The sequence below is a fragment of the Myiozetetes cayanensis genome, unplaced genomic scaffold (assembly GCF_022539395.1).
Source record: "Myiozetetes cayanensis isolate MyiCay16 unplaced genomic scaffold, myiCay2020 scf13, whole genome shotgun sequence".
Taxonomy (NCBI): Eukaryota; Metazoa; Chordata; class Aves; order Passeriformes; family Tyrannidae; genus Myiozetetes; species Myiozetetes cayanensis.
In genome coordinates this window covers 7597582-7622144 of record NW_026086937.1, presented here as the reverse complement: position 1 = coordinate 7622144, position 24563 = coordinate 7597582, and the positions used below count along the sequence as shown (strand labels likewise).

General features: G+C 42.5%; 1 protein-coding gene across 2 annotated transcripts in view; it reads right to left on the bottom strand.

The window, feature by feature from the left end:
• LOC126636261 (glypican-5-like) overlaps nt 1-24563 on the bottom strand; it is a 340020-nt gene that overhangs the window by 147892 nt on the left and 167565 nt on the right. For both annotated transcript variants that reach the window (XM_050308265.1, XM_050308264.1), the window contains one exon: nt 3226-3346. In XM_050308265.1, coding sequence (XP_050164222.1) covers nt 3226-3346 — 121 coding nt within the window. The remainder of the gene's footprint in view (nt 1-3225; nt 3347-24563) is intronic.

The following is a 24563-nucleotide window of genomic DNA, read 5'->3' as shown; positions in this document are numbered from 1 at the left end:
ATAGCCTGCTATTTGCATAATCACTTTTTTAAAAAGACAACAACTATGTGGTGAGGATTTAAGTCCCAGATGAAAAAAGAGAGGAGCTGCTATAATCTCCAACAAACCGGCGTGTCAGCCTAAGTGTCAGGCAGAAATGGAAGATGACTTCCATACAGATTATTTGTAATGTGCTGGAGCTGGGATGCACCAACTAGAACAGTAACACACTGACAGGAGTTCTGTGCACGTCCGTGGGATTTAGGGTCACTGAAGTTATCAGTCTTTTACATTGTGGCTAAGTCCTAACACAGAACTAACAAAGAAAGGGCTGCTGTGCACCAAAGACTGTCAGGTTTGGATTTCAGGGAGTGAATAGTTTGCTCCTTCTGCGTGGCCAGTGACAAGCCAGCCCTGCTCACACTGGCCAGAATGCCCTGTTCCTGCAGCCCCCCTGGCCCTGCTGCCTCGCTGTGCTGTGTGCGCAGCCAGCGCTGCCGGCACGGGGGACGGAGGCTGCAGCTGGAGCTGGAGGGATAGCAAAGAGCTGGGATCCAGCAGTGGAAGAAGAAGGTGCAAGAGGATCTATCAAAGACAGCAGCAATTAGATTTGCTCCAGAAATTGTTAAGAATGGCTCTGCTATCATCTTTTAAAAAAAATGAATCCTGCACTGACAGCACTGCACAACCTCAACAAACTGACCTAGCAGCAGGTGGTTCCCATTCTCCAAAACATGGACCTTTGCAAAACACACAGAGAGAGAGAGAGAGAGAGAGAGAGAGCCAACAGGTCCAGGCTCCCTGAGGGATAGATGCAGCATGGATGGAGCTCATTTTGCTGAGACAGAAATGTTAATCCTTTAAAAATCTCAGCACACCTTTCTCCTATCCAAGAATATGCTTTCTTCTGGGTAGTTTAGAAATATTTTACTTAAGAGAGAGACGACTATTGGGGCTTAGACACACCAAATCACCTCTGATGTGCACTGCTCTGTTCCCTGTTCTCCAGGCTTCCCACCTCTCTGGGATTGGTTCTGTGTATGCAGTGTGCAAATACTGCTTAAAACCGTGTCTCAAGCGTGAAGCACTTAAGGAGATACAAAGACAACATCTTATTTTATCAGTGTTCAAATTCCACCTTACACATTGCCTCGAAAAAAATACTTTGATGAAAAAAATCAATTTGCCCGTAAAATAAATAATGGGATTCTGTATAACCCTACAGACTACACACACTATCGATGACACCTTAAACTCCTGATTTAATCAGCTTTTCAGTGTCAGTTTTTATTTGTATAATAATATCACAACTGAGATGAAAATTCAAGAAGCAGAAAACAGCTACACATGTTTGATGTCGCATGTGAAAGTCTTAGATATTTAGCAACTTCTTTGATGCTTTGATCTCTAAAGAAATCTTACTAAAATTACGATCAAAGGAATTTATATCATCGCAAGTACTTAAGAACGAACCATCTTAGGGCAATAATCAGTATTCTGTTTAATCCTTCACCCTTGGAATCCATTATTGCTAAGCACCTCAATCTGATGGGAGTTATATTTACTTAAGGAGATATTCTCCTAAAACAGAGTTAGAAGTACCAGAAAGCAACACTTCCAACTTACAGGAAGAGCCAAGAATTGGATTTAATTCTTCTGGGTAAAAAGTGCTCTTTGAAGCCGTTTTTTAAACGTATGTAACTTAGGAAAACTGGTATGCAGATCGTTATGAGACTGTGCAGAGTTTTATTTTTCTACAGCAAAGAAACAGAATTTCCAATACACAGCTACTTTTAATTTAATCTATTTCTAACTATTTCCTACTGTCAGTGTTTATAGAAGACTATTACCCAGATGGATATATCTAATATTTATAAAGTAAATTAACACTCTACTTTGTAACATGCAAAGGCAGATAAATAATGAATTATCCTTTTCATCAATCTGACCACATAATGCCTATTTCCCTGTAATATTAAGTACCACAGCAGACTGGTGGTTGTAATCCTCCATGGTGAGTTAAATCAGTGTAACACAAAGAATTCCTAAACTGCAGCCTACAGAACAGGAAAAGAAGACGAAAGCCAAGCAAGATTTAACAAAAACACTAATTACTGGTTAGATCATGGATTTACTACCTGTGGTTGATGAGAGGTAAAGGAGGGTTGTACTTTTGCAGGAGCAAGTAAGAGATGAGACCATGACTCCCAGTCACAGCCACAGTCCTCGTAACCTCCCACATCCTGACTAAGCAATTCCTCCTCCTCCTGTTTCACCTGCACAGATTATTTTTCTTCCTGCACACCCCACCCACAAAGGTGGACTTTAATTTTGCAGAGGCTTCCTACTATTTATATCCCCATGCTCGATCACTCTTTAATGGTGAAAGATTACGAGCAGGCTAATGTGCAAACACCTCTGCCTGCAAACACACTGCTGTAAGCATTCTTCCAAGCTGACAAGAAAACATGCCTGCTCTAAATGAAAATCAATCTCTGTTAAATCTGTTAGCTCCAGCTCATTTAGGCTGGCACTGCTGGAAGAGCTCACAAAGAGGTGTGCTGAAGCAGGAGCATCGCACAGTCAGCTTTGAAAGATGGCAGATGCACCAAGAATGCATCTGAGAGATTCAAAAAGATGACAGAGGCAGACGTGGGTTAATCACGTTTCTGACAAACCCACTGGAAGGTTATCTTTCCTTTTGGGCTGAGGGAAAGGCCTGTCAAAGAAATGCCTTCAAAGGCACAAGGTTAATTCATATTGGAGCACCCTCTGTCCTGACTTCAGCATTCTGTGCAGTCGGTTGTCACGCCCTTATAGATTCACTTTGGTTTTGATCTGTTTTCATCTACACCACTGAAAAGCAGGAAGCTGCACAAACAAGGAGATGGTCCTCCAAGTCAAGAATATCACAGGACTCCTGAAGGCACTCACACGACCTGGCTGGAGCCACAGTTCACATGAACTGCGGGGCGAAGGAGTTCCTCTGTGCCCCTGCCATTGTGGACTCCAGGATTAACTCCAGGTAATCAATACCTGTGGAGCGACTCCCAGAGAAATAATTCTGCCTCATTAGAGTTCATAACCCAGGTGGAACAACAGAATCTTCTGTTGCCTTTAGTACAAGCCCACTCCATGGCTATTTCAGACCCAGGATCCTGGGAAATGTAAATGATGAGTAGTACCACATAGTAATTTTACCTTCAGCTGTGTGATAAAATGCTTTTATCTTGGAAAATTACTTACTTGATTAAAGTGCTGAAGTTTATCAATTAAATTACTGATGAGTGGGTCCAATCCTCTGACTTTCAGTTCTGGATTATTAATTTGTGCCTTCAGTCCATTGGAAACAACTCTGCTGGTGTAACTGAAAAACAGAAAAAAATGAAACATCAGTAACTGGAACCATGTCCATTGGAATCAAAAATCTTATTACAGGGGGCATACAAAAAGCAAATATTTTGTAAATGGGAATAGAAATTTGTAATAAAATATTTATGTTTTTAAATATGCCAGCCAGAATAAAAGTCACAGTTTCTTGCAGCATCATTCATCACTTCACACTATTCAAGTCATGAACCAACAGAAATTTCATAAGCCACAGAGAGGTTAATTTCATTCATATTTTTATATTTGAACCTTTATAACCAACATTCTCAAGTTCTTGTTTAGAACAAAGAATTGAGAAAAAAATCATGTTTTGCCCTAATAGCCAGACAGTTTTTAGAGGACAAACATTCAGGAAAACCTTTTCAAGTGAGTTTGTACGTTTTTGTTCACTGAGTCTTTTAAAGTCAATGTTCTAATTTTTCTTGCTGTGTACCTGATCTGGAAGTATAAACTTTCATGATGCAATGGCATGTCCAAAATGATGGTTGGGTTCAGATCTTAAAAGCAGACTCGGAGAGCTGGACTGATGTCCCCAGGAAGAACTCAGCTAAAGTATTATTGTGAAGTCAAGACTGGTATGGATCACATCAATGCACATCTATTCATTTGGATGATATAACAACGCTGCTGTGTCTCCCTCACATTTAGCTTTACCTTTATTCACCAATCCCACTATCTGCTGACTGCTCCACACAGTTCACTGTGTGAAAACACACGATTACATGCTCTAGAAGTACAGGGACACTTGACACAGCTTCCTGAGATCACCTAGCTGCAACACAGGAGAAATTCAATTTAATGGGTCAGCTCCTGGCCTCCACCAGTCTGTTTGGTGATTCCCTGTGTGTGTTGCTTTGTCTGATCAGAAACTCATCAACAGCAGCAAAAGGAAGGGTTTTCCTTTTCACTGCTTGACTGCTCTCCATTCAGCTGCTGGTCAGAGCTATTGGAATTGCTCTCGAGGCTTATGTCACTCTAGTCCAGGATAAAGAATGCAGAATTGTTTCCCCTCTGGGTTGGCTGGGGCGTTTTTTGGTAAATGCTACTGTGTTTTTTCCCTGTGAATCACAACCCTCCATGAAATGCCCCTAAGCAGTGTTACAAACCTACAGCACTGCACGGAGTTTGCATAAAGACAATCAGCTCAGCATTAACACCAGAGTGCTCAAAGGGACCCAAAATGGGCAAAGTCAATCTCAGCCAACTCACACATATTGCTGCTGCTAAATACACACTTTTACACACACCGTTATCAGGAAAATAGGACAACTTGGTGTGAAGGAGTCGACAGTCCCTGGAGACAAAGGGGACACTAGTGTCCCTAAAGCGTTTAAGGACTCACTCCTTGAAGCTCTAGACACATGCATACATTATGCACAGGTATTTCTGCTGCCCAGATTGCTTGTGATTTGATTCACAACACAGGTTACCTGTATTTCACAAATCAGAGACCACATGCACAAGCTGTGTGAATTCTGCACCAGTTCCTTTATCTCCTTGGTCTAGTATGGCTTCACTGTGGCAGCCACCAATGACTGCATCTGCCTGCTAAGGTCAGGCTCCAGCAAGCCACAACTGGCCCAGCTCTGGTCTGGAACGTGACCTGCACAACTGGAAATGCCCCAAAATCAACCAGAGACCCTGGTGGGTGAAATAGATGTGACCTGCCCAATGAGTGGGGTGAACAGCTGATGTAAAGAGAGGCAAAAGACTTATTTGCAGAAACCAACAAAAGCAGCTCTTGGGTTTTCCCATAACCACCCATAACAAGCTGCGCTTGTCCTGTGTGTTCTCACTGAGAGATCATTGCCAGACCAAAGCTGAGCCTGGGAAGACTCAGAGGGTGAGTTCGCTGAAGATGGGCTACACCTCCTGAGGAGGAGACAGAGCAGAGAACTGCAGGAGAATTGCACTGCCAGAGAGAAGGGAGCAGTTCCCCCAGTCCATCCCAGTCAAGAACCAAAGACTGCACCAGAAATAAACATTATGTCCTTCTGACCCAAAACCCCACCCTGTAAACTGCAAATCCTTCTCCTAGCTCTGTATCACACTAAAATACTTTGAAATAAACACTATACATTTCCTGAAAGATAATCTGATTACTTTACTTCTTTGCACTATCTAAACCATTTTTTTTGTTGACATCAGATCCTGAATTACTGGAAATGTACATTAGGTAAGATCAGAAATTGGCTTGCTTTATTTAATAACCTGCAATTTAACTGAAATATTGTAGCACAGAATTGTTAACTCTGGTTACAGCTCTAGTACTTTATTCAAACTAAACCCAGAAATGTCAGCAGGAATGGCCTGGAAAGTTGTATTAAAATATTGTCACTGGAGCAATCCTGAAAGTAACTGTTACACTGGTGCCTGATGAACAGCATGTGCAGACAGAATTTTCATCCAGACCTCAAGCCTCAGGCCAGTGTTATTCCACTGATTGACTGGGCTAAGCTGTGATACCTTAAAAAGCAAAAAGCAAATTATAAAAAACCCCCAAAGTCCCAAACCCAATTTTTCAGTATTTCAGAGGAACAGTATCAATTATTCTAATCTTAGCTAGCACAGCTCCTCACAGGTTTTAAAGGTAAAAAGTGAAATGTTGTTTCCACATGGCATTGCATTTCAACTGAAGGCACATATTTTTATATTCTATATAAAGATATATCAAGATATTTGAGTCTAAACGCCCATTTTGAAATAAAGCCAGATGATCTTTCGTGTTCTGTGTTCTTTTTAATTCCTCATATGAAAAGGTATTGAGGTACCGGGTTCCCTCAAAGACAAATAGGGCTTTTTAGAAGGTTCAATAATTTAAAAACAACATACAAAACACAAATAACCTGGAATTTCATTAGGGATAGATGTAACCAGTGAAGATATTCAGCCAAAAAAGCTCAAGGAACAGAGTGCTGTTTTCACACCACTTCCTTCTCTGTTCCCTCTTCCCTGCAGAAGGCCAGGATACTGCAGGCAGCTTTGCTAAGTATTAGCCATCAGCCTCCAGCTGGGAGACCAATTCCATTGCTCCACATTCCTCAGTGCTGTTGCCCTGAGCTGTGTCCCGAGCAGTGCTGTGTTCCTGTGTCCAATGGCCCGTCCCTCTCCTAAATCAGCTCCAGCACCCCCACTCACCGGGGGGGATTACGGAGCAAGACCTCACCGCATTCCCAATGCTGGGAACCTGCACTGAGCATTTCAGAGTCAACTGCCCTGCCAATTCAGGATACCCAGAACCCAAACTCCATCTCTGAATGCAGTTCTCTACATTTTTAGCTTTCTTTTCTCCACTTGAGTATTTGGCCCAACACAATTGCACAAGAGGCGTCAAAATTCTTATTTAATTGCGGAATAAATAGGACGTCAAACATCACATGGCAAGGCAGAAAATCTGAGCCTCATATTCACTTCAGTGGAATACAGGAACTGCCATAAACATCTCTATGGGACAGAAATTGCTTTTGATGAAATAATTTGTCACACAACCTTGAGAGCTGCCATACATGGAGAATAAGAATAAAATGCACTGCCTACAAAATTAAATACATATTTGCTGAGATGTTTCTAATTTGTTAACCACACTTTTAAGAAAATATAATTACACTCCGCACATCATCAAGGCAACAATTTTAAAGCAGAAATAATTTCTGTTATGCATTTTTTCATCCTTTTTGATGGTACTGGTTGAATAATTCCACTGTGACCAATAGGGGCTAAAACAGCAACACCTTTCTGAGACATACTGGCAAGCGAAAAGTCTTTATGACTGAGACTCTAAAAGTCACATTTCACCATTTATCTCTAAAACATGACTGTCCTGTATTTTCTGTACAAATGCATAAACTCCTCTGCAAGAAAAACAGCCCGTCTCCCCCCAGCAGAAGAACACATTAAAAAACTGCAGACTGGACCACCTAAAAGAAAATACATGCTTTCTCAGCCTTCCAAAAATCAGCAGTTGTCCCCCAGCCTACTAAAGCAGAGGAGTCTAGAGCAAGCCACTAATTTTACAGCAAAATCATGGAAGTGTTGCAACAGAGCGAGATTTTACAGCACTCCACACCCAGCTCTGCTTCTTTCATCTTGGGGAGTAACCTCTGAAACAGGGAAGTACCCCAGAGATACACTCTGCCTGTAAACCCACCCAGAACGAGATGGCCCTGTGCAAATAACAACTGCAGGGGACTAAAATGAGGACTTCTCAGTCCCATCTGTTTGCCAGTCAGGCACTGGCCACAGGCTCCCATGTGCCAAGGCAATCGTGCAGTAGGCTGGTTATTTCAGCAATATCCTGAGCACCCTGTCAGGGCAGACATCACCCACCCCCACTTAATGGCCTGGAGGTTAAAAGGTGAGGGGGGAGAGGGAAGGGAAGAGTTTTGAATGGGCCATGAGAAAGAAGCAATGAGAAATTTAGAAGAAGCAATGAGAAATATGGATAAGCTACTTAACTGGTCTTGAGATCCACTGAACAACTAATTCAGTCAAATTAAGCATGGTTCACCAGATGGTGTGTTTTGTCTTATATTTATTCATAATTTGACCCTTGGGCCGGAATAGTTTACCCAAAATTCAATTATATGAATCCACTGCTGATCTACAGCAGCCTGTGGTGTCTCCAAATTAATAATTTTTGGACACTTCCCTTATGGTTTTTAGACAAAGCCCTTTGGAGCACGTGACCCTCTGACCTACAGGGATTTTCTCCCAGTTCAAGGAACACAGAAGTGTGCACCAACTACTAAGAGCAGTGACAGAAACTGTATGGTTGCAGAATTTGACATAATTCATCAGGATTATCAGCTTTGATCTGATTAACCCCTCTGCCCACTTCACAGAACGGAAAGAACAAGCAGAACACGTGGCAACTGTACATCCCTTCCCTGGCTATCACAGTTACTTGTCACTAAGTAACTTCAAGGAAGACAAGGAAATGCCATTTTCCTGCAGTGTTGTTGATGCTTAAACACAACTCTCCATGAGGAAGAGCCAGCACAGGATTCCCTTCAGTCTCAGCTGTCCCTGAGCTGCTCCACACGATGACAGTGGCAGTGGGTGACTCCCCCCACCTCTTCCCTACTCCTGTCATTAAAACTGATCAACAGACAGGTTGTGCTTCATCTCTAAGTGACTCCCACAATTGCCCTGCTCACAGAAATGTCTTGTCTCACACGTTTTGTCATTTCTGTACCAGCCTGGCAAACCTGGGTCATGGTCACTGAGCATCACAAGGCTGAGAGGTCTCCAAGAAAGGAACGATCAATCCATGACCAGCACTACTCTCTAGGAACTAAATGCACCTTCCCTAAAATGTCACAATAAACACTTCATTAAAAAAAAAAAAAGAAAAAAAAAAGAGAGCAAACACATCTTGATAAATTTACTGTCAGATAATCAGCAGCCATGAGAGAAAAAACTACCACAGTTTGCAGATTTTGCTTTTGTCTTCTAATTTGGTTCCTTCTCATCTACCCAACCTAAGGAATCAGTGCGTGAGTGCTTCATAGAATGAAATCCTGGAGGATTTCAGGACTGTAACATTTATTTAGTAGCCTGATCCATTAGGTCACTTTGCTGTTAGCTCCACTCACTTGAATGGGTGTATTCCTTGTTTACAGGAAAGGTTTCAGTCAGGCCTCTACTCGTGGCAGAACTGCAGTAAGAGCATGTGACGGAGGGGAACTCTTAACAAGGAACATCCTGAACAGACTCTGGGCAAGGGCACGTGTTGGGAAATCCTGAAGGCTGCAGATGTTTCCAAGGCCTGGCATGCAGGGCTGCAGGCTTTGGTGAGAGTCACATAATTTCTTAGGAAAACTGAAAAACAGTGCAGCATTTTGTATTTTTAAGGAAAGAACCACGTCTTGTATGCCAGTTTACAGCAGGAGCAATTCCATTGGAGTAGGTGGAGTCACACCAGGGTAAAATCTGGATACTTCAGATCATTCACACCCAAAGAGAAACAATTTCATTAATTGTAAATTATCAGCTGAGCACAACTGGTGCAATATTCTCCAAGAGCAAGATTTATCTTCTTTAAACTACCTATGTAAAGAGTTCATTTTGAAATTATTAAATAAGTGCCAACAGACTACAAGAAAGCTCAAGTCTGGCATGTAAAGAGTTTAGATACTCAGAAGATTTTGTGAAGCAGAACTGACACTGTGTGAATTCCGTCTCAGTCAGAACTATTCTAATAGGCTTCAGTGGAAGCTTCACAAATAATCTTGTTTATTAGCAATGATGGAAAAACGATGAGACAAATACAGTGTGCTAATGGGATAATTAGAAAAGGAAAATCACAAAGCCAGACAGCATTTATAATGGTCCTTCTCTGCTTCTACAGGGCTAAAAAAAAAACCCTGCAGCCTAAATTATAAAGACAGTTTTAAGACTGCAGGTACAAAACTAAGTTACCAGAAGGCTTCAAGTGACTGGATGATGACACCCCATGAACAGCCTGAAAATCAAAGTGAAAAGCAACTCCGTGAAGGAATGAGCATGTTAAGAGATACCAGCATTAAAAAAGATGAGTTCATCAGTTTGTCCAAAATCAAGCTGAAAATGTACTGACCAGAGCTCCACAGAATATTGCAAAATGCGTGAGAAGTGCTGTAAAAGAAGTTATTACAGGTTGCTGGTGAAGCAGCTTACATTCTTTCCCCAGGTATATGAAAAGTTAATACTGCCTTCCAGGCACACTGAAAGCACCAAAGAAGTTTGTAGACGTTAACTGGACAATCTTTATGATGTCAAGGGAAAGAAAGGACTTGCCTAGGATACCATCAGATAGGAAAGCTCTTTAGTTTAAAGTGAAATAAACTCTCCAGGACACACAAATGGTACTTCTATACCCATCCAACTGATTCTAATGAGCAATGAAAATGGTACAAACCCAAAAGCTGATAACCTAAGTGGGAGCATAAAGACCATTCCCCATCAAAAGGATTCAAGAAACAGAAAACAGAACAATAAACAAACAGTATATACTTATCAAAGTAACATCTGTGGCCATTCCTAAGGGAAAAGAAAAGCTCATCTGAAACACCTTTTCCTCAGTAACTCTCAGGTCAGGGGAGAGCCTTCTTCAAGCACAAATAGGACACAGCCAAGCTAAATCCTGATGGGGAATCTGATTCTGCACCTCTCAGAGACTGGCTACGTGCACTCTGTGCTGAGGGCTGTGGAAAGCAAATGGAAACAGAAGACTGCCAGATGGAAGACACCAGTGGAAAACAGGACTGACTCAGCAGAAAAGAAAACACAGTCTCAGGAGAGGAGAGGACTTAGAAAAAAAATAAAAGCAGACTGACAATAAACTTCTCATCAGTGGAGAGAGAACGAGCATCAAGCAAGGGCTCACAATATTTGGTTCACAAGACTTCTGGTTGGCCAGGGCAGTAAGAATCCAATTGCCTTTCTGGAAGCCCTGGTTGCAGGTACTTAAGAATTACTCTTAACAGATGACCACGGGTATGCAAAAGAATATTCTACGATCCCAGCACAGAAATTTTTATGAAGCAAAACAGGGAATATCCCAATTTGCACACTATCCAGCGTATGTCACAGGGAGAACTCCTTGCCTGTGGCTCATTAAAAGCAAAGGTAAAAAACAAAACAAAACAAAACAAAACAACAACATTAATAATAAGAGGTCAAAATCCCAGTTTTCCTCAGAAGGCAGTCTCTCCAAATGCTCTTAGATACACAGGGAAGATTAAAGAACAGCTGTCAGTAATGAATGGGACTGAACTCTGGCTTCCAACAGCCTTTGCCTAATCCCCCTGGTTTGAGCACTGGGCCGTTCCCACTCATCCTGCAGCTCCTGCCCCACAGCCCTGGGTGTGCACTGTGACACTGCTCAGTCCACAGCACAGCAGGACCACTGTGCAGTGCCACTGCTCCTGCTGCCATTCCAAGTCTCTTGTCTCCATTTCTAGTGCTTCCCACAGCTGTGATCTCCAGGCTTGTTTCCACATCCTTTCATCTACCCTGCTGATTATGCCAACGTGACCCCAGCTTTCCTTCCTATTTTATGCCAAGGAGGCATTTGGACAGACCAGGCTCCCTCCCTCTTCCAGGCTCAAGTATAAGGCAGCTGAGATTTGCACTTTCTGCACCACTCTCACTTCCCCAGCTACTCTGGCTCCTTAGGGATGTCTCAGACGATTATGGATTCCAAACATGCACTAATGCACACACATTCGATTTCATCCCTTACACAGTTTTCCCGATATCTTTGTGCAGAGCTATTCACTGCAATTCTTATCTGCTTCAGTGCCTCCACTTCTGCCCAGGTCTTAATATCTCACAGCAGGTGTTTGGCCCTTTAGCCACACATGAAAGAGTTATTGACCCTTTCTTGGCTGCAGGAGTGCAAGGTGCACAGTTCTAATTTATTCTTATTTCCAAGTTAAAAACTTTATCCGTAAGATGATGACGCTAAATTTTATATAAGTAAAAAGTAAATAGAAGGCTTTAATGCTGTAAAGAAAGAGATCAGACACTAAGACTTCCAAATCTCCTGACTCAAGAGTTTTTAAACTCCTTCCCTTTTGCTTAATCTTTTCCACCATCAAGACAGCTGAATTCATCATTCCAAAGCACACAAGTTCTGTTCCTTATAGAGGAAGCAGTATTTTATTACAGAAGCTATGAGCTACCTCTTCAGCTCACCAGCAGATATATGCATTTCATCCAACTCCTTCCTTTTGCAGCTGGCTAACTGGCACAGATCAGGACAATGAATGTTTATTGTTCCCCAACTGGAAAACACCAACAGCCAAAATGCACTGGACATATCCTGTGTCACCATCATCCTGCAGGCACTGTCACTGCTGGAATTCCTCACACACGCCCCAAAGCCTCTGCCACACCAGCACCACGTGAGCACGTGCTGAACACTGACATTTTCAGTGCCAGCTTCATGGTTTGGAAGCAGTTTAGGCATGTAACACTTTTAATTTGCTCTAACTTTTATCTAACTAAATATTTGCTGCAGTAGTTCAGTACCTAGCAAAAATCACTGCTCCTGAAAACACTGCAGAAAATGTTAATAATAGTAAAGGGCAATATGGTCTACTTATGGAGATAAAAATGTCTCTGCACTCGTCCAAGAGAAGTATTTACCCAGGTCAGGGTTGAAGGGCTCAAGAGTAACGTGGGAAATTGTGCAGCCTCTATTCATGATTTTGTCCTTAAATACAAAGCATTGTTTTCCTTGCTCAAGTGTTTGGTACTTCTCACAAAAATAACTGCACTGGAGGAGAGGTCAGATGTAGAAAGATTTTCCTGTCATCACAAATTCGAAACAAAGCATATTTATACAAAAATCAATTTACTTGACCAATACTGTTCTATTTTTCTGCTAATACTGCTGGAGATTTACATCTGGTTGAAACTGTTCCTTTCCACAATTTAGCTTCCCTCCTGCTTGATTTTGCAATAAGGTCACAATCCTGGGTTCATGATTTCATACTTTGCTGCCCCAGAGACAAATAACAACACAAATTCACACAACTTCTCTGCACGATTAACAACATCAAGGACCAGATTGTTAGAGGGAAACATATTAAACACAAATGCATATGCCACAAAATATTGTGCAGAAGAAAATCTAAGAAGAAAAATAAGGACAGGGAATCCCTTTTCGCCTGCTGCAAATGTTCTCCTCCTAAAAGCCCAAGTGTCACAGAGACTTCTGTCCTGCGGAAACCCACTTCAATCATGGGAAGCACATTCTTATTTTTGATGGCTCTTTCTAAGCTAGATGATAGCAAATGGGAAGAACAGCCACTTATGACATATTTACAAATTAGTGGCACGTTTCCTCTACAGTTTGGATTTCTGTTGCACAGATTCCCTTCCCTGACACCCCTGCAAGAGCTTTAACACCTCTGTGTTAGATACAGACAAAATAAAAGTGCTCCCCATAAAATCCCCAAGTAAGTAAACACGAAGCAGATCATGAGATTCTCAGGTAAACTCAACCTTCCCATCACACATATAATGCAGTACACCCACAAGCTTTTCTTTTTTACTTTTTAGCTAGAGGGTATAGACACCTGAAACCAGAAAAATAAACAGACTGAATAATGTAACATGGAAAAAAAACAAGCCTAAAGGACACTGTGCTAAACACAACAGAGGGACTGATGCTGCAGTATGGCAGGGACTCTCCTGCAGCCCTTGTCTCAGAAAGCCCAAGCTGACCTGGGTTTTTCTGCATGTAAGTGTAATCACAAATAATCTGTTTAGTAATACCATTTTACTATTCTCAGTCTATATTTAGGGGATGAAGTTATGGTGCCTCAAGCAGGGATCCTAAAAGGACCCTGTCCCATCCAATTCCTATTTATCATCTGAACCTAAAAACCTTAAGCTCGTACCTGGAAGGAACCAAATGCTGCCCTCCCACAACCACCCACCCACTACATCCTGCTTGGTCCCCTCTGGTTTAGAGCAGCAGCAATAAAGAGGTGCCTCTTACACCCTCCCACATAAAGGTCCACTGATCCAAGTGGTCTGTCACCCATCACATCACTGGAATCCTTGCCTCCAGGTGCAACGCTGCACTTGGAATCTCTTCTCAGCCCTCCTGGCGCACTGTAAGGATCAGGATGCAGTCTCCATTACTGCACTCCAGGCATGAGGCCAAGCAGACACCTGCCCGTGGTCAGCACACACCCACGGGTGGGTTGGCACAGCTAAGGCAGGAGGAATCCTCACCCACCCCCTGCAGGAGCAAACAAGCTGCCTTCTGGCTGCCTTCTCCTGGCTGCTCCCAGAGAACACCACGGGCACTTCACTGACAGCACAAGCACCTCCACAGTGCTCAGGACAGAGCTCAGGACCTTTCCAGCAGCTCCTTATCTTTTCTGGGGACATGAGGTGCAACACAAAGTACTTGAGAGCTTGAGTGTGACCATCCCCGGTTAAAAACGGAGCTGATAGTTTCAAGTGGTTGCCATGGGCCAAACAGACAGATAGCTCTTTCCTCAAGCTCAACAGCTGCCCTGACCTGTTTGTTTTTTCAAGTCCTTCCTGAGTTGCAAAGAGCTTCTGCTCACCACACACAGTGGAGCTGACATCCCTCAGCATTGGGAAATACACACCTGCTCAGGCATAAGGAAAGGCCTACAAATATATGGGGGGGGGGGAGGGAAGACAAGAGGGCTAGTTTTGTTTTTCTGCTAAAAAGAAAAAAAAAAGAAGGGAAAAAATAGACAGGAAGTCTGGTTTTTTTCTTTTTAAGATATGTACGATATTAAAGAACACAGAGAACCAAAGTCATTTTGAACACAAGACAAAAAGAATGAGAGAATAGCAGGCAGTTTGTTGTGGCACAACTATCAGCTACAAAGCACCACTTGTTATCTGTGTGCTAAAAATACCGTGATGATTAACAGCAAGGACCAAGGGAAAAAACAAATAACAGACAAAGAATAAATGATGTAATGAAGTAAAAAAAAAAAAAAAAGATAAAAAAGAAAGCTTGTGACATTTCAACATTTACAATAGGATCTGAACAGGCTCCAATTGTCTATAGCATCGTTCATCTTTGAGGTATCCTGAGCAACTTCACAGAGGGGCGGGTTGGGCTGGTACTACTGTGACTGATGGCAAATGAAACAGGCATTAGTCACTACAAACAGCTCACAAGTATTACAGCTGATTTTCAGCAGGTGGAAAAACTTTCTAAGCCTACACAGCTAACACTGTTGGATGCTCAATTCCTCTTTTGAGAAAAACGATAAGCACAGTACAAGGCCGATGCACATCACATGGTTATGGGCAATTTTTCATTCTGAGGTGAGGGACTCAAATTCTTCACCAAGTGTCTTCCCCCTTGCTTGGGAAGTTGCAGGCAGGCTGACTGCTCATGGGGCTGGCAGCTTTGACCAGATAAAAGAGCTTCTGTCACCTTCAGGTCATTTGAGTTCCCTTAATTAGAGTTAGCTCACAGGGGCAGGGCTGAGCAGAAGGAGGTGATGGAGAGGGTATTGGGTTGCCATGGCACCAGTGGGGCTGCCCCTCGGAAGGTGTCCCTTTTGAACACCACCTCTGGTGGCACTAGCCCAGACCCTGGCTCCTGCAGAGGGAGATGGAACAGAGACAGTCATCTCTGACACCTCCTCTGCTGATCAGCTAGCACAGACAGACTTGTACTGTGACACTGTACGATGATACCACGAAGGGAAGGGACACACAGGAACCCAGGGGCTTTTGCAGCCTGACTGTGCCTCCTGCTCTGGTTCCAGCACAGAGGAGGGACAGAGTCCCACAGTGCTCCCTGAACAGGCACAGACCCCATCCTCTTTCCTGGAACAAGTCAGAACCAACCTGCCCACTCCTGGTCCCATTCCCAGCAGTGCAGCACGAGCCAAGGATACACATCCTTCCTCAAGCTCTTTCCCAGGACCTCTGCAGCCTTCCAGGCCGGGCACAGCATGAGGACCTGAATGGCAGCCAGCAGAGGGAAGGATGTGTCCGTGTGTGTATCCCTGTGTGTCCCTGTGACGTGACAGTGAACACAAAAATACTCCTCCTAGAGAGCGGCTAAAGAGTCTTACATAATTAATTAAAAGGTTTTGACCAGTTACAGACTGCCTTAAAATCTGAAGAAAAAAAAGATTTCTGAATCCTTTTCACAGTGATTTGCAGAGGAAAAATTACTTTATGCACAATTCCACTGGCTTTAAATATTGGAAAAGACAAGAGGAGCGAGAGGATGAAAAGCATTGACTGTCATGTCCTACCAGTGCACAGAAAACCTTTTACCAAAGTAACTGGGTAGAAAAGCTATAAACCAAGTCCTCTTGTTTTACTGAACTGCAATTAAGTGTTTCCTATCAGGAATAGCTAAGTATTTTCTGCAGACATTTATTAAACATGTCAATCCTCTACTCTCTGAGATTGCATTTAACAAACAATTAATGAGAACAGGCTTTTGAATGAGATTAAAATTACTCAAAAAAAGATGTGGGGGGTGAGGGAGTAGTTTAGTGCTTGCATTTTAGATGAGTCACCTCTTTCTAGACAGCAAAAAAATTAACTGAAAAAATTTGAGATCAATTTGGCCAAAAGTAAATTATTTCTCTTCATTTTCTATTTTAGTGTCTAAACTAAGAGTCTATTAATCCCTGAGGCGTACAAACTATTTCAGTGTATCTGTCTAGTTTTACATACACTTACAAGCTCCTGTTTGGATCTTGCCTTGGCACGAGAGTAAATACTATCAGAAACAACTTGCCTTCCATGTAGACAGTTATGCTCGGCAATAATGATCTCTCATCTGTTTTGAAAAAGCATCTCTGAAAGCCTAACGACAGCTCTGCCCCTGGCAAATGGTGCAAACACAGCAAATTGCTTGAAGAAAAAACCATTTAATCAGTGTTTTACTAGTTTTCATCTTGAAGAGAGCAATACACGATCCACACGAAAAGGTACGACATAAAACTATTACAAATTACTGGATGATCAGCTCAGCCCAGGCCAAATTTGTTACGTGACCAAAGCCTGGGCTTAATGGCACTGCTCTACATGGGCCAGGTCTGCAACCTGGAGAAACAGAAGTAAGAGCCACTTGTGAGAGCACAGCAGGGTGGTCACCCCATGAGGATGCAGCTGCCCAGCCTATCACACAGCATTCATAACAGGCAACCGGCAGCAACCGCGCTGCCACTTCAGTGGAATTTCAAGTAACAACAGCACATGCGTTGCTGAGGAGTGATTAGTACCTGTACTTCCAATCACAAGCTAAGCAGAACAATATTACTGCTGAAGTTCATCTCTCTACTAAAGCTCATGGAGCCATCGCCCCAAAGTTCTAAGACTGCCTTCAGCCGGCAGAGTGACTCTCTGCATGTCACTGTCAGAGCTGAGCAGGTTTCAAAAAACAAGCAACCCTTTGTGAATTACTGTGTCTTAACTCAGCAGAAAGGAAAAAGACAGTTTGCATGGATTCTACCGAAAAAAAATCAAGTAACTGTGGTTCCATTAAACCAGCAATTAAACTATTACGTTCTTGAAATCATAATTTTACCGTTAAGTTTAAAGCACTGAACAATTTAAAACAGAACCTGGCTGGGGATGTTCCTTACAGTCTATGAATATTCAGCAGCAATTTGAACCTTGAGCTCCCCCTTGTGCCACGCAACTAAATTACGAACACAGTAACGGGGTTTGCCTTGACTGGCTCGGGTTGTGGGGAATTCTGCGCGAGTGGATCCAAGAATGTTGCTGGACAACAGGCAGCCCCTGCCCAGCACAGACCCCTCACGAGTGGTTAATCCCATCTGTATCAATGTAGTGGAGCACCTGACTGGAGAAAAAGACTAAGGGTATGTAAGAACAAGGGCTTTGTACTTGTGCTCAGCTCACAGAAAACTATTAATATTTCTTAATGTTGCTGACACACCAAAATGCAGCTGCAGCGTAAGGAATGTGGTACATGTTACATGCAAAACGTAGGATCCAGATGGATTGTCTTCACAGATTCCCTCACTTTGACCAAAACACAGTTTGTGGTGTTTTTCAGGAATATTGCTTTGTCCCTGAATCCACACAACCTGAGGTGTGTAGAGCAATGTAAAAATGGTCTCTGACAAACCAAGTGTCACCTCCAGCCTCAGCCTAATGTTTTGAAGGCAAAGAACACCACAGGCAATAATAACAAATTAGACTGCCTCGAGGAGAGTGTTTGAGGCCAGCCATTCTAACCCCTCACTCCAGATTTATTCTTTTATTCTAAAGTAATAGCTCATCTATAAATTGATAAGGAAAATACAGTTTGGTTACATTAGTTCCACCACACTGTGGGTAACTAATGCTGACACCTGAGCACTCGGAGAATGACAATCATCAATTTCAATCCTAGCTAAGTGTTTCCTCAAGCCAAGCTCCCCGTTTGAAGTAGAAATATTATTCTCATAAGGAAAATCTGTGGCTGTTAACTGAGTTTGGCTTATAAACCACATACAAATAGAACCCTCCTAAAAGTGACACTGCTTAAAAATCAAACTAATGCACATATACAATACATCTTAAAACGTATATTAAGAACTTTCCTCGCACCAGAGATGGTATCAAGCTGAAATGCTGCTCTCCTTAAAACCAAATAGGAATTAGATTTGATGAGAGCAGGAGAGGACCAGGTTGCTGAAGACTCTTTAGAGTATTTTAATAGCTGTCATTTACATTAGTGTTTGAGGGTGTGGGTTAGAAGGCACTGCCTGGTAGGTACTTTGCCGTGCTTTGTAAAGTTTAAAAAATCAGATATTTTGAAATATTTAGAAATTGCATTTATATTGAAATATGAAAGAGTATGTGTTTATTAAAAGTCTGTGGTCTGATCGATATTTTCCTGGGCCTTCAAGCACAGCTCTGCACGGGGCTGCTGTAAACCTGCTCTTCCTGGGATTGACGGCTGATGTCCACTCTCCTGCTCTGGTTTCTGGAGCAAGGGCTCCCAGCAGAAAGTCAAGAAGTTGACACGTGAGGTCTGTAAATGTGTGGACTGTAAGAGCAGGGTGTGCTTTTTAATCCTTCACCCCCCACAGGTTCTGCCAGCCCAGGCTCTGGTTACTGGTGTTGCTGACTGGGAACCTCAGAAACCAGCCCCACCTGGGAGCTGTGCCTGCAAGGCTGATGTGAACACATCACTGATGTCTAGAGAGAAAACAGATCTCGTGGTACTCTGCACAGCATAACCCCTCAGTCAGAGGTGTCTGCTCTGTGGGAATTTCTCAGATTAGAAACACACTTTAAGTGACAAATACTGGCTTGCCAGCAGATAGATATGTGTAAAATAAAAGCTGTACACCAATTGCTGGCAACACCTGACTCCTGTATAGACGTGAGACAGGTGCAATGCAAACACAGCCCATTTTCTGTCTCAGTAGATAAACCAACATTAGGAAAATCTGCTCCTTTAGGGTAGTGCTTGCATTTATAAAAAAGTCTTCATATTTTTATCAGTCACACACCTCTTCAGAATTTTCTACTGCATGCTAAACAAATTGACAATTCACAAAATATGAACAGCCTTCAAATATCCTCTTAGGTTTTTGAGTGGGGTGGGTTGGTTTTTTTGTTTGGGTTTTGGTTTTGTTTTGTTGTAATACTGTCTCTAATTTTCCCATAATTTTCTATGGTAATGATTCTGTATTTTTTTTCCCAGACATGAGTACTGATTTGCTCTGGGCTGAATGCAGCTCCCCACACTATGAGCACAAATTAAGCAGACTCATCAGATGAGGACTCCTCATTTCCAATTTAGGGGTTTTTTTGTGATCTTCCAGGCAGTCTTAATCCAGTGGATATGGGCCATGCTGATTTAATAATCACACATGGTTTTACTCAGAATGTTACCTGGCACTCTGTCAAATGCCTTAGAGAAATCTGAGTGTATTAACAGAGTTAACTTTATCAAACTTCTATGAATGTCAAGAAAAATCCAGCATCGAGATTGTCTGATAAGATCCTCTGCTCATAAACCAATATTCCCTGGAATTGCATTACCACCTTTAGGTTCTTTACTATTTAGGTCCCCTGTGACCCTTCATCACTGCAATTATCAAACTAACTGGTCATCACTTGCCTGAGCCATCCCATTCCCTGATTCTGGAACAGTGATACATCCTGAGCTTTTACTCCCAAGTTTTCCAAGCAGTCCTTGAGCAGTAAATCCACTTTTGTGTCTTTACAGACAGACATTTGTCCACGTGGGCTGTGCCACTGCTGCCACAGCGGTCCATGGAGAGACACCAGCAGCTGGTCAGACCTTACCTGACCTGCAACCATTACAGGTGTATTTGTACTTCAAGCCTAAGCTGTGCAGAGATTGTGCCTGTGGTGACACATTCCATGGGAGAGAAACAAAGCAACAGGGCCAAACCAAGCACTGTTCTTGGCAGCCAAAGGCTGCCCTGTATTTACAGGAACTGGGTACCCTTCCATTCGCCTTTTACACCCTCAGCAAATCCAAGCAACTTCTGTTAGGACCATATCTACTGCAAATGAAACTGCTGTTTCCCTTTGGCTTGTAAAACAAATTTGCTGCTTTTTTTTTTCAAAATAATTTGATTTTAGCCTAACTCTGCTGCTGTAAAAACCCCAATGGCAAGACTTGCATTGGTATCAAGAGGGTACCTGCTTAAACCAGATTGATGTTTCCATTCTCCCTACTCCTTTCTCTGGGATGAATGCACTCGATCCTCTGGTCCTTACTGAGGAACTACCACCTGAAACGTGAATGTTTCTTTGTTCCCACACCCCGTTTCCAGTAAGGATCAGGACAACTTAACCTCCAGTTCCTGAGCACAACCGTTCCCTGGGTGACGTGCTCAGCCCTGGAAGTAAAGACACTGCAAAAACAGTCAGATGATGTCCCCACAGCTGCAGGAGTCAAGGCATTTAATAAATGTGCAGGTTTAAATATTTAAGCATAACCAGTATACTCCTCTCTCCTCTTGCTCCCTTAACCTTCCTAAGGAAGAATATATGAGCTCTCTTCTACATGTGCCACTGCTCTTCCCACAGCTCATCCTACCATTCACAGCCAGAGGGTATCAATCACTATTTATAGTCACAGAAGAGCAGGAGGATATATCTTGAAAATTAAGAATTTTTATGTATTTTTTAAAAGAATTCTTTTCCTTTCTCATTTTCCATAGCAAAGTAGAGAAGGAAAAAAAAAAAAAAGAAAATAGAAATAAAAGTGCTTGCAAAGCCAGAGAAAAATAAAATTGCATAAAATAATTTCAGTTTTCTGTCTTCTCTCTCATTCAGTGGTAAATGAAAAACAAACCCCAAAAACCTCCTCATGAAAAACTCCAGACTGGGTGTGTTTTTTTGTTATTATTGTTGTTGATTGAGCTTGCATATCTGTGAATTAAAAAGAGCTACCATTTTGGGAGCATGTTTATCTCTTCCGTTGAAAATGTGTGTTTCAAACATTTAGGGGCTTTTTAATTTAAAAAAAGGAAAAACATTATCAAGTGCCCCCCACTTTCTAAGTAGAGCACAGCAAAAAGCTGACCATTAGACGGCCTGGGCACACAGACTGAAATTAAACTTGAGAAACTTCAGCTGGAGAGTGTGTGTTTCTGGGAGATAAACATGCAGTGAGTTATAAAATATCAAAGTTAATCTATTGTTATCTCTCTTTTATTCCGTCAGCTCTTTGGATTAGACTACACAGCTTCACTACCATACACTAGGAATACAGCAGATAGAAAAATCTCTTTTATTATTCTTACTTTTAAAGAATACATTTTTCAAAGCCTGATTATAAATCCTCGGTTGGCAGGAATAACTACCAGAAGTATTGTGTAAGAAATATATTCTCAGCACAATGCAAAAGGCTTTCATGGTGGATTTGGGGAAAGTAATGAAAATTATCATTAAACCTCAAACTGGGCAGATACTGTACCTTTCCACACTAAGTCTAATAGCTTACCTTCCCATTTGCATACTATCCCTCATTTGATATTTTTAGTTACAGAGCAGGTGCTTTTGAACATTTTTAATGCATCTACACATTTCTGCCTTTCATTGCACTGTATTTCTTTAAGTCTGAAATGGAAAAGGGCACCAACCCTACATCAAATCACTACCTGTGGCATCAACAGTGACTGGGTCACCTTTCTGCATCATGACAACAAGTTTCAACAGCAACTGTGGTACAGCTGTCCCAAAACAGTGAACCCCACCCCAACTGTGCAGGTGAAACAGTGCAGGTGGCAACCTGCCTGCACCCACCCAGAGCAAGGGATGCTCCCACTCAGACACCTCTTCCCACGAAACTCTGTTATTACCAGCCTTCAGTGACCTCGACAGGGCGATGAGTGACCCCCCCAGCTCAGTGAAACGGGCACAGAGATCCCCCAGCAAAGCAGCTCTGGGTGCCTGCACATACCACGCTGCTCAGGGAGGGCGTCTCAGGGTGTGCCACTCTGTGCTGTGTGTCCTGCTGCTCTCCAGCAGGCAATGCTAAAGCCAGAAATAACATGAACTGCCCCAAAAGTTACAGAAACAGTGGATAAAAAGGACGGAGTCCACTAGGAAATTGATACTAAATGGAATTTTTTGCTTTCACTTATTAATTTTCTTCAGCCTTCTCTCCTATTGTTCTTGGCCCTTTTATGAGCTCCTCTGGACTGTTACTTTTTGTGGTATCTGCTGATAATTGCAGGCAGTGATTAAGTGGAGTGCTGCTAGCAACTGGTCTGCTGGTGCAATAATGCAATCTCACATATGGACGAACCCTAAAAAGCAATCCATCAAAAGAAGAATAAGCCTCCCCTTTGTCCCAGGGGCAGAGACAAGGTTTTATTAAAAAAGGAGGAGGGGGTTACGGGTGAATGTCTTTGTTGAGAATTTTTACAATTATATTTCAGTTTTCCTCTCAACACTGAATAGCCACTTGCTCCCACTTACTCCTGGCAGTGTAAAACAACAAAATGCAAACAGGCCACTTTTAATATAGAAGACAGATCAAATAAAGAACGACCCTTAGGCTGTAACCTATGCAACAATCATTAAACAATTTCAGGCTATTCTAAAAGGAGTTTTTCCACTGAAGAAGTTTCCATTGAACTCTCAAGCATATCCCTCAATTTTGCTTAACTCATCAATTTAGCAGGAAACCACCATACCAAATGCCCCACAGTAACATCATTAAATTCACTGGATCTTGGACATGTATTCTGCATGTAGTATATTATATCCAGTGCATTAAATGCTCTCTTAGCGACTAAACAAACACTCTCACCAAAATGATCTCACTCAGATTCTTAATAAGAGACAGCAAACCCCAGATACCCATGGGAGAATCTAATTCACAACCAACCAGTGCATCTCTGACCTCTCATCCCTTATGAGGGATCTTCAAAAACAGTTCTAAAATACAAGCCTAAAATTCATAACTCTGCTGGACGTTAAAAAAAGCCCAATAAATCAGACTCAATTTATATATAGTGGTTCCAAGGCATGTTATATTTCCCCATCTCACAGCCAGCCCCTTCATGCAGACAACAAACGACCTGTCTCCTCTTTTCTCTCTCTCTCTCTCTGCCAGGGTAAGTCCCCATGGGCAACAACCCCCTCCTTCACCTTCCCCCTCTCGGAGCTACAACCTTTCTCCCAGCAGTTCAGCTGATTTACATAACACAGCCATTGTGTATGACATTTTGGACCTTTGCTCTGTTGCAGACAATTCCCCAGGAGCAGCGGGCATTGCCCATCAAATTAGTCCATATAACAATGCCTTTATCCCGGCACAGTAAATGGAGCCATCTCACAGTGTGTTCCTTTGTTTCCTTCTCCTCAGTTACTGACGTGTGCAGTCCCTTTCTAATGAGCTCTGGGCTCCAAGCAGATAAAACACAGCCGTGTCTCCACTGGGTCTCAAAGGCAGATGCAACAAAAGCAAATGAGAATGACCACGAGGGAGCTCAGTTTGAGACACATTCCTACTGAAGTCAGCAAGTAGCATTCTGGTTGCCATTTTAAATTTGACTGCACCTGCTCTCTGTGACCCAGAACAGCTTTGGCCACTTCCAGGGTTACCCCCTGGAATGAGCCACCTGACCTCTCATCCTACTTTATTTTCCCGAAAAATCACTTCTCCATTTCCTTTCTGGTCCACACTGCCCTTGTGCAGACTGGCAGATCAGGACAGTTCTGCACCAGGAACAACTGCAGCATCTGCCCTTCCAGACTGTATCAGTAATCACCAGCAAAGAACAGTAACTGCCCAAAAGAACTTCCTCTGATTGCTCATAACATCTTCATTAATTACAGTCCCAGATTGCCTTTTTTAATTTACATGATTAGCCACCATCCTTACAGATCCCGTCCAGCCACACATTTCAACACACAGTCTCACTACCTGGGCATAATCCAACTGAGTAACACAGATTACTGATAATGTCAGGGAACTGCAATGGGTCACAGCCTAAAAACTTACATTGCTTTGACTTCTCCCTCTGCCACCTGAAATTCTACCGAAATCACCAGGTGAGGACAACAGATCTGCAGGTGCCCCTTCTAAAGGTATGCTCCTATAAATGGAGAGACTTGGTGGGACATCAATAATATTCCTTCCTGAAATCTGCAATCACAAGCTGAAATGTAAATAATCTTGTGAATTTGAGCCACGTGTCTGTGTAAGGAAGTTGAGAATACAA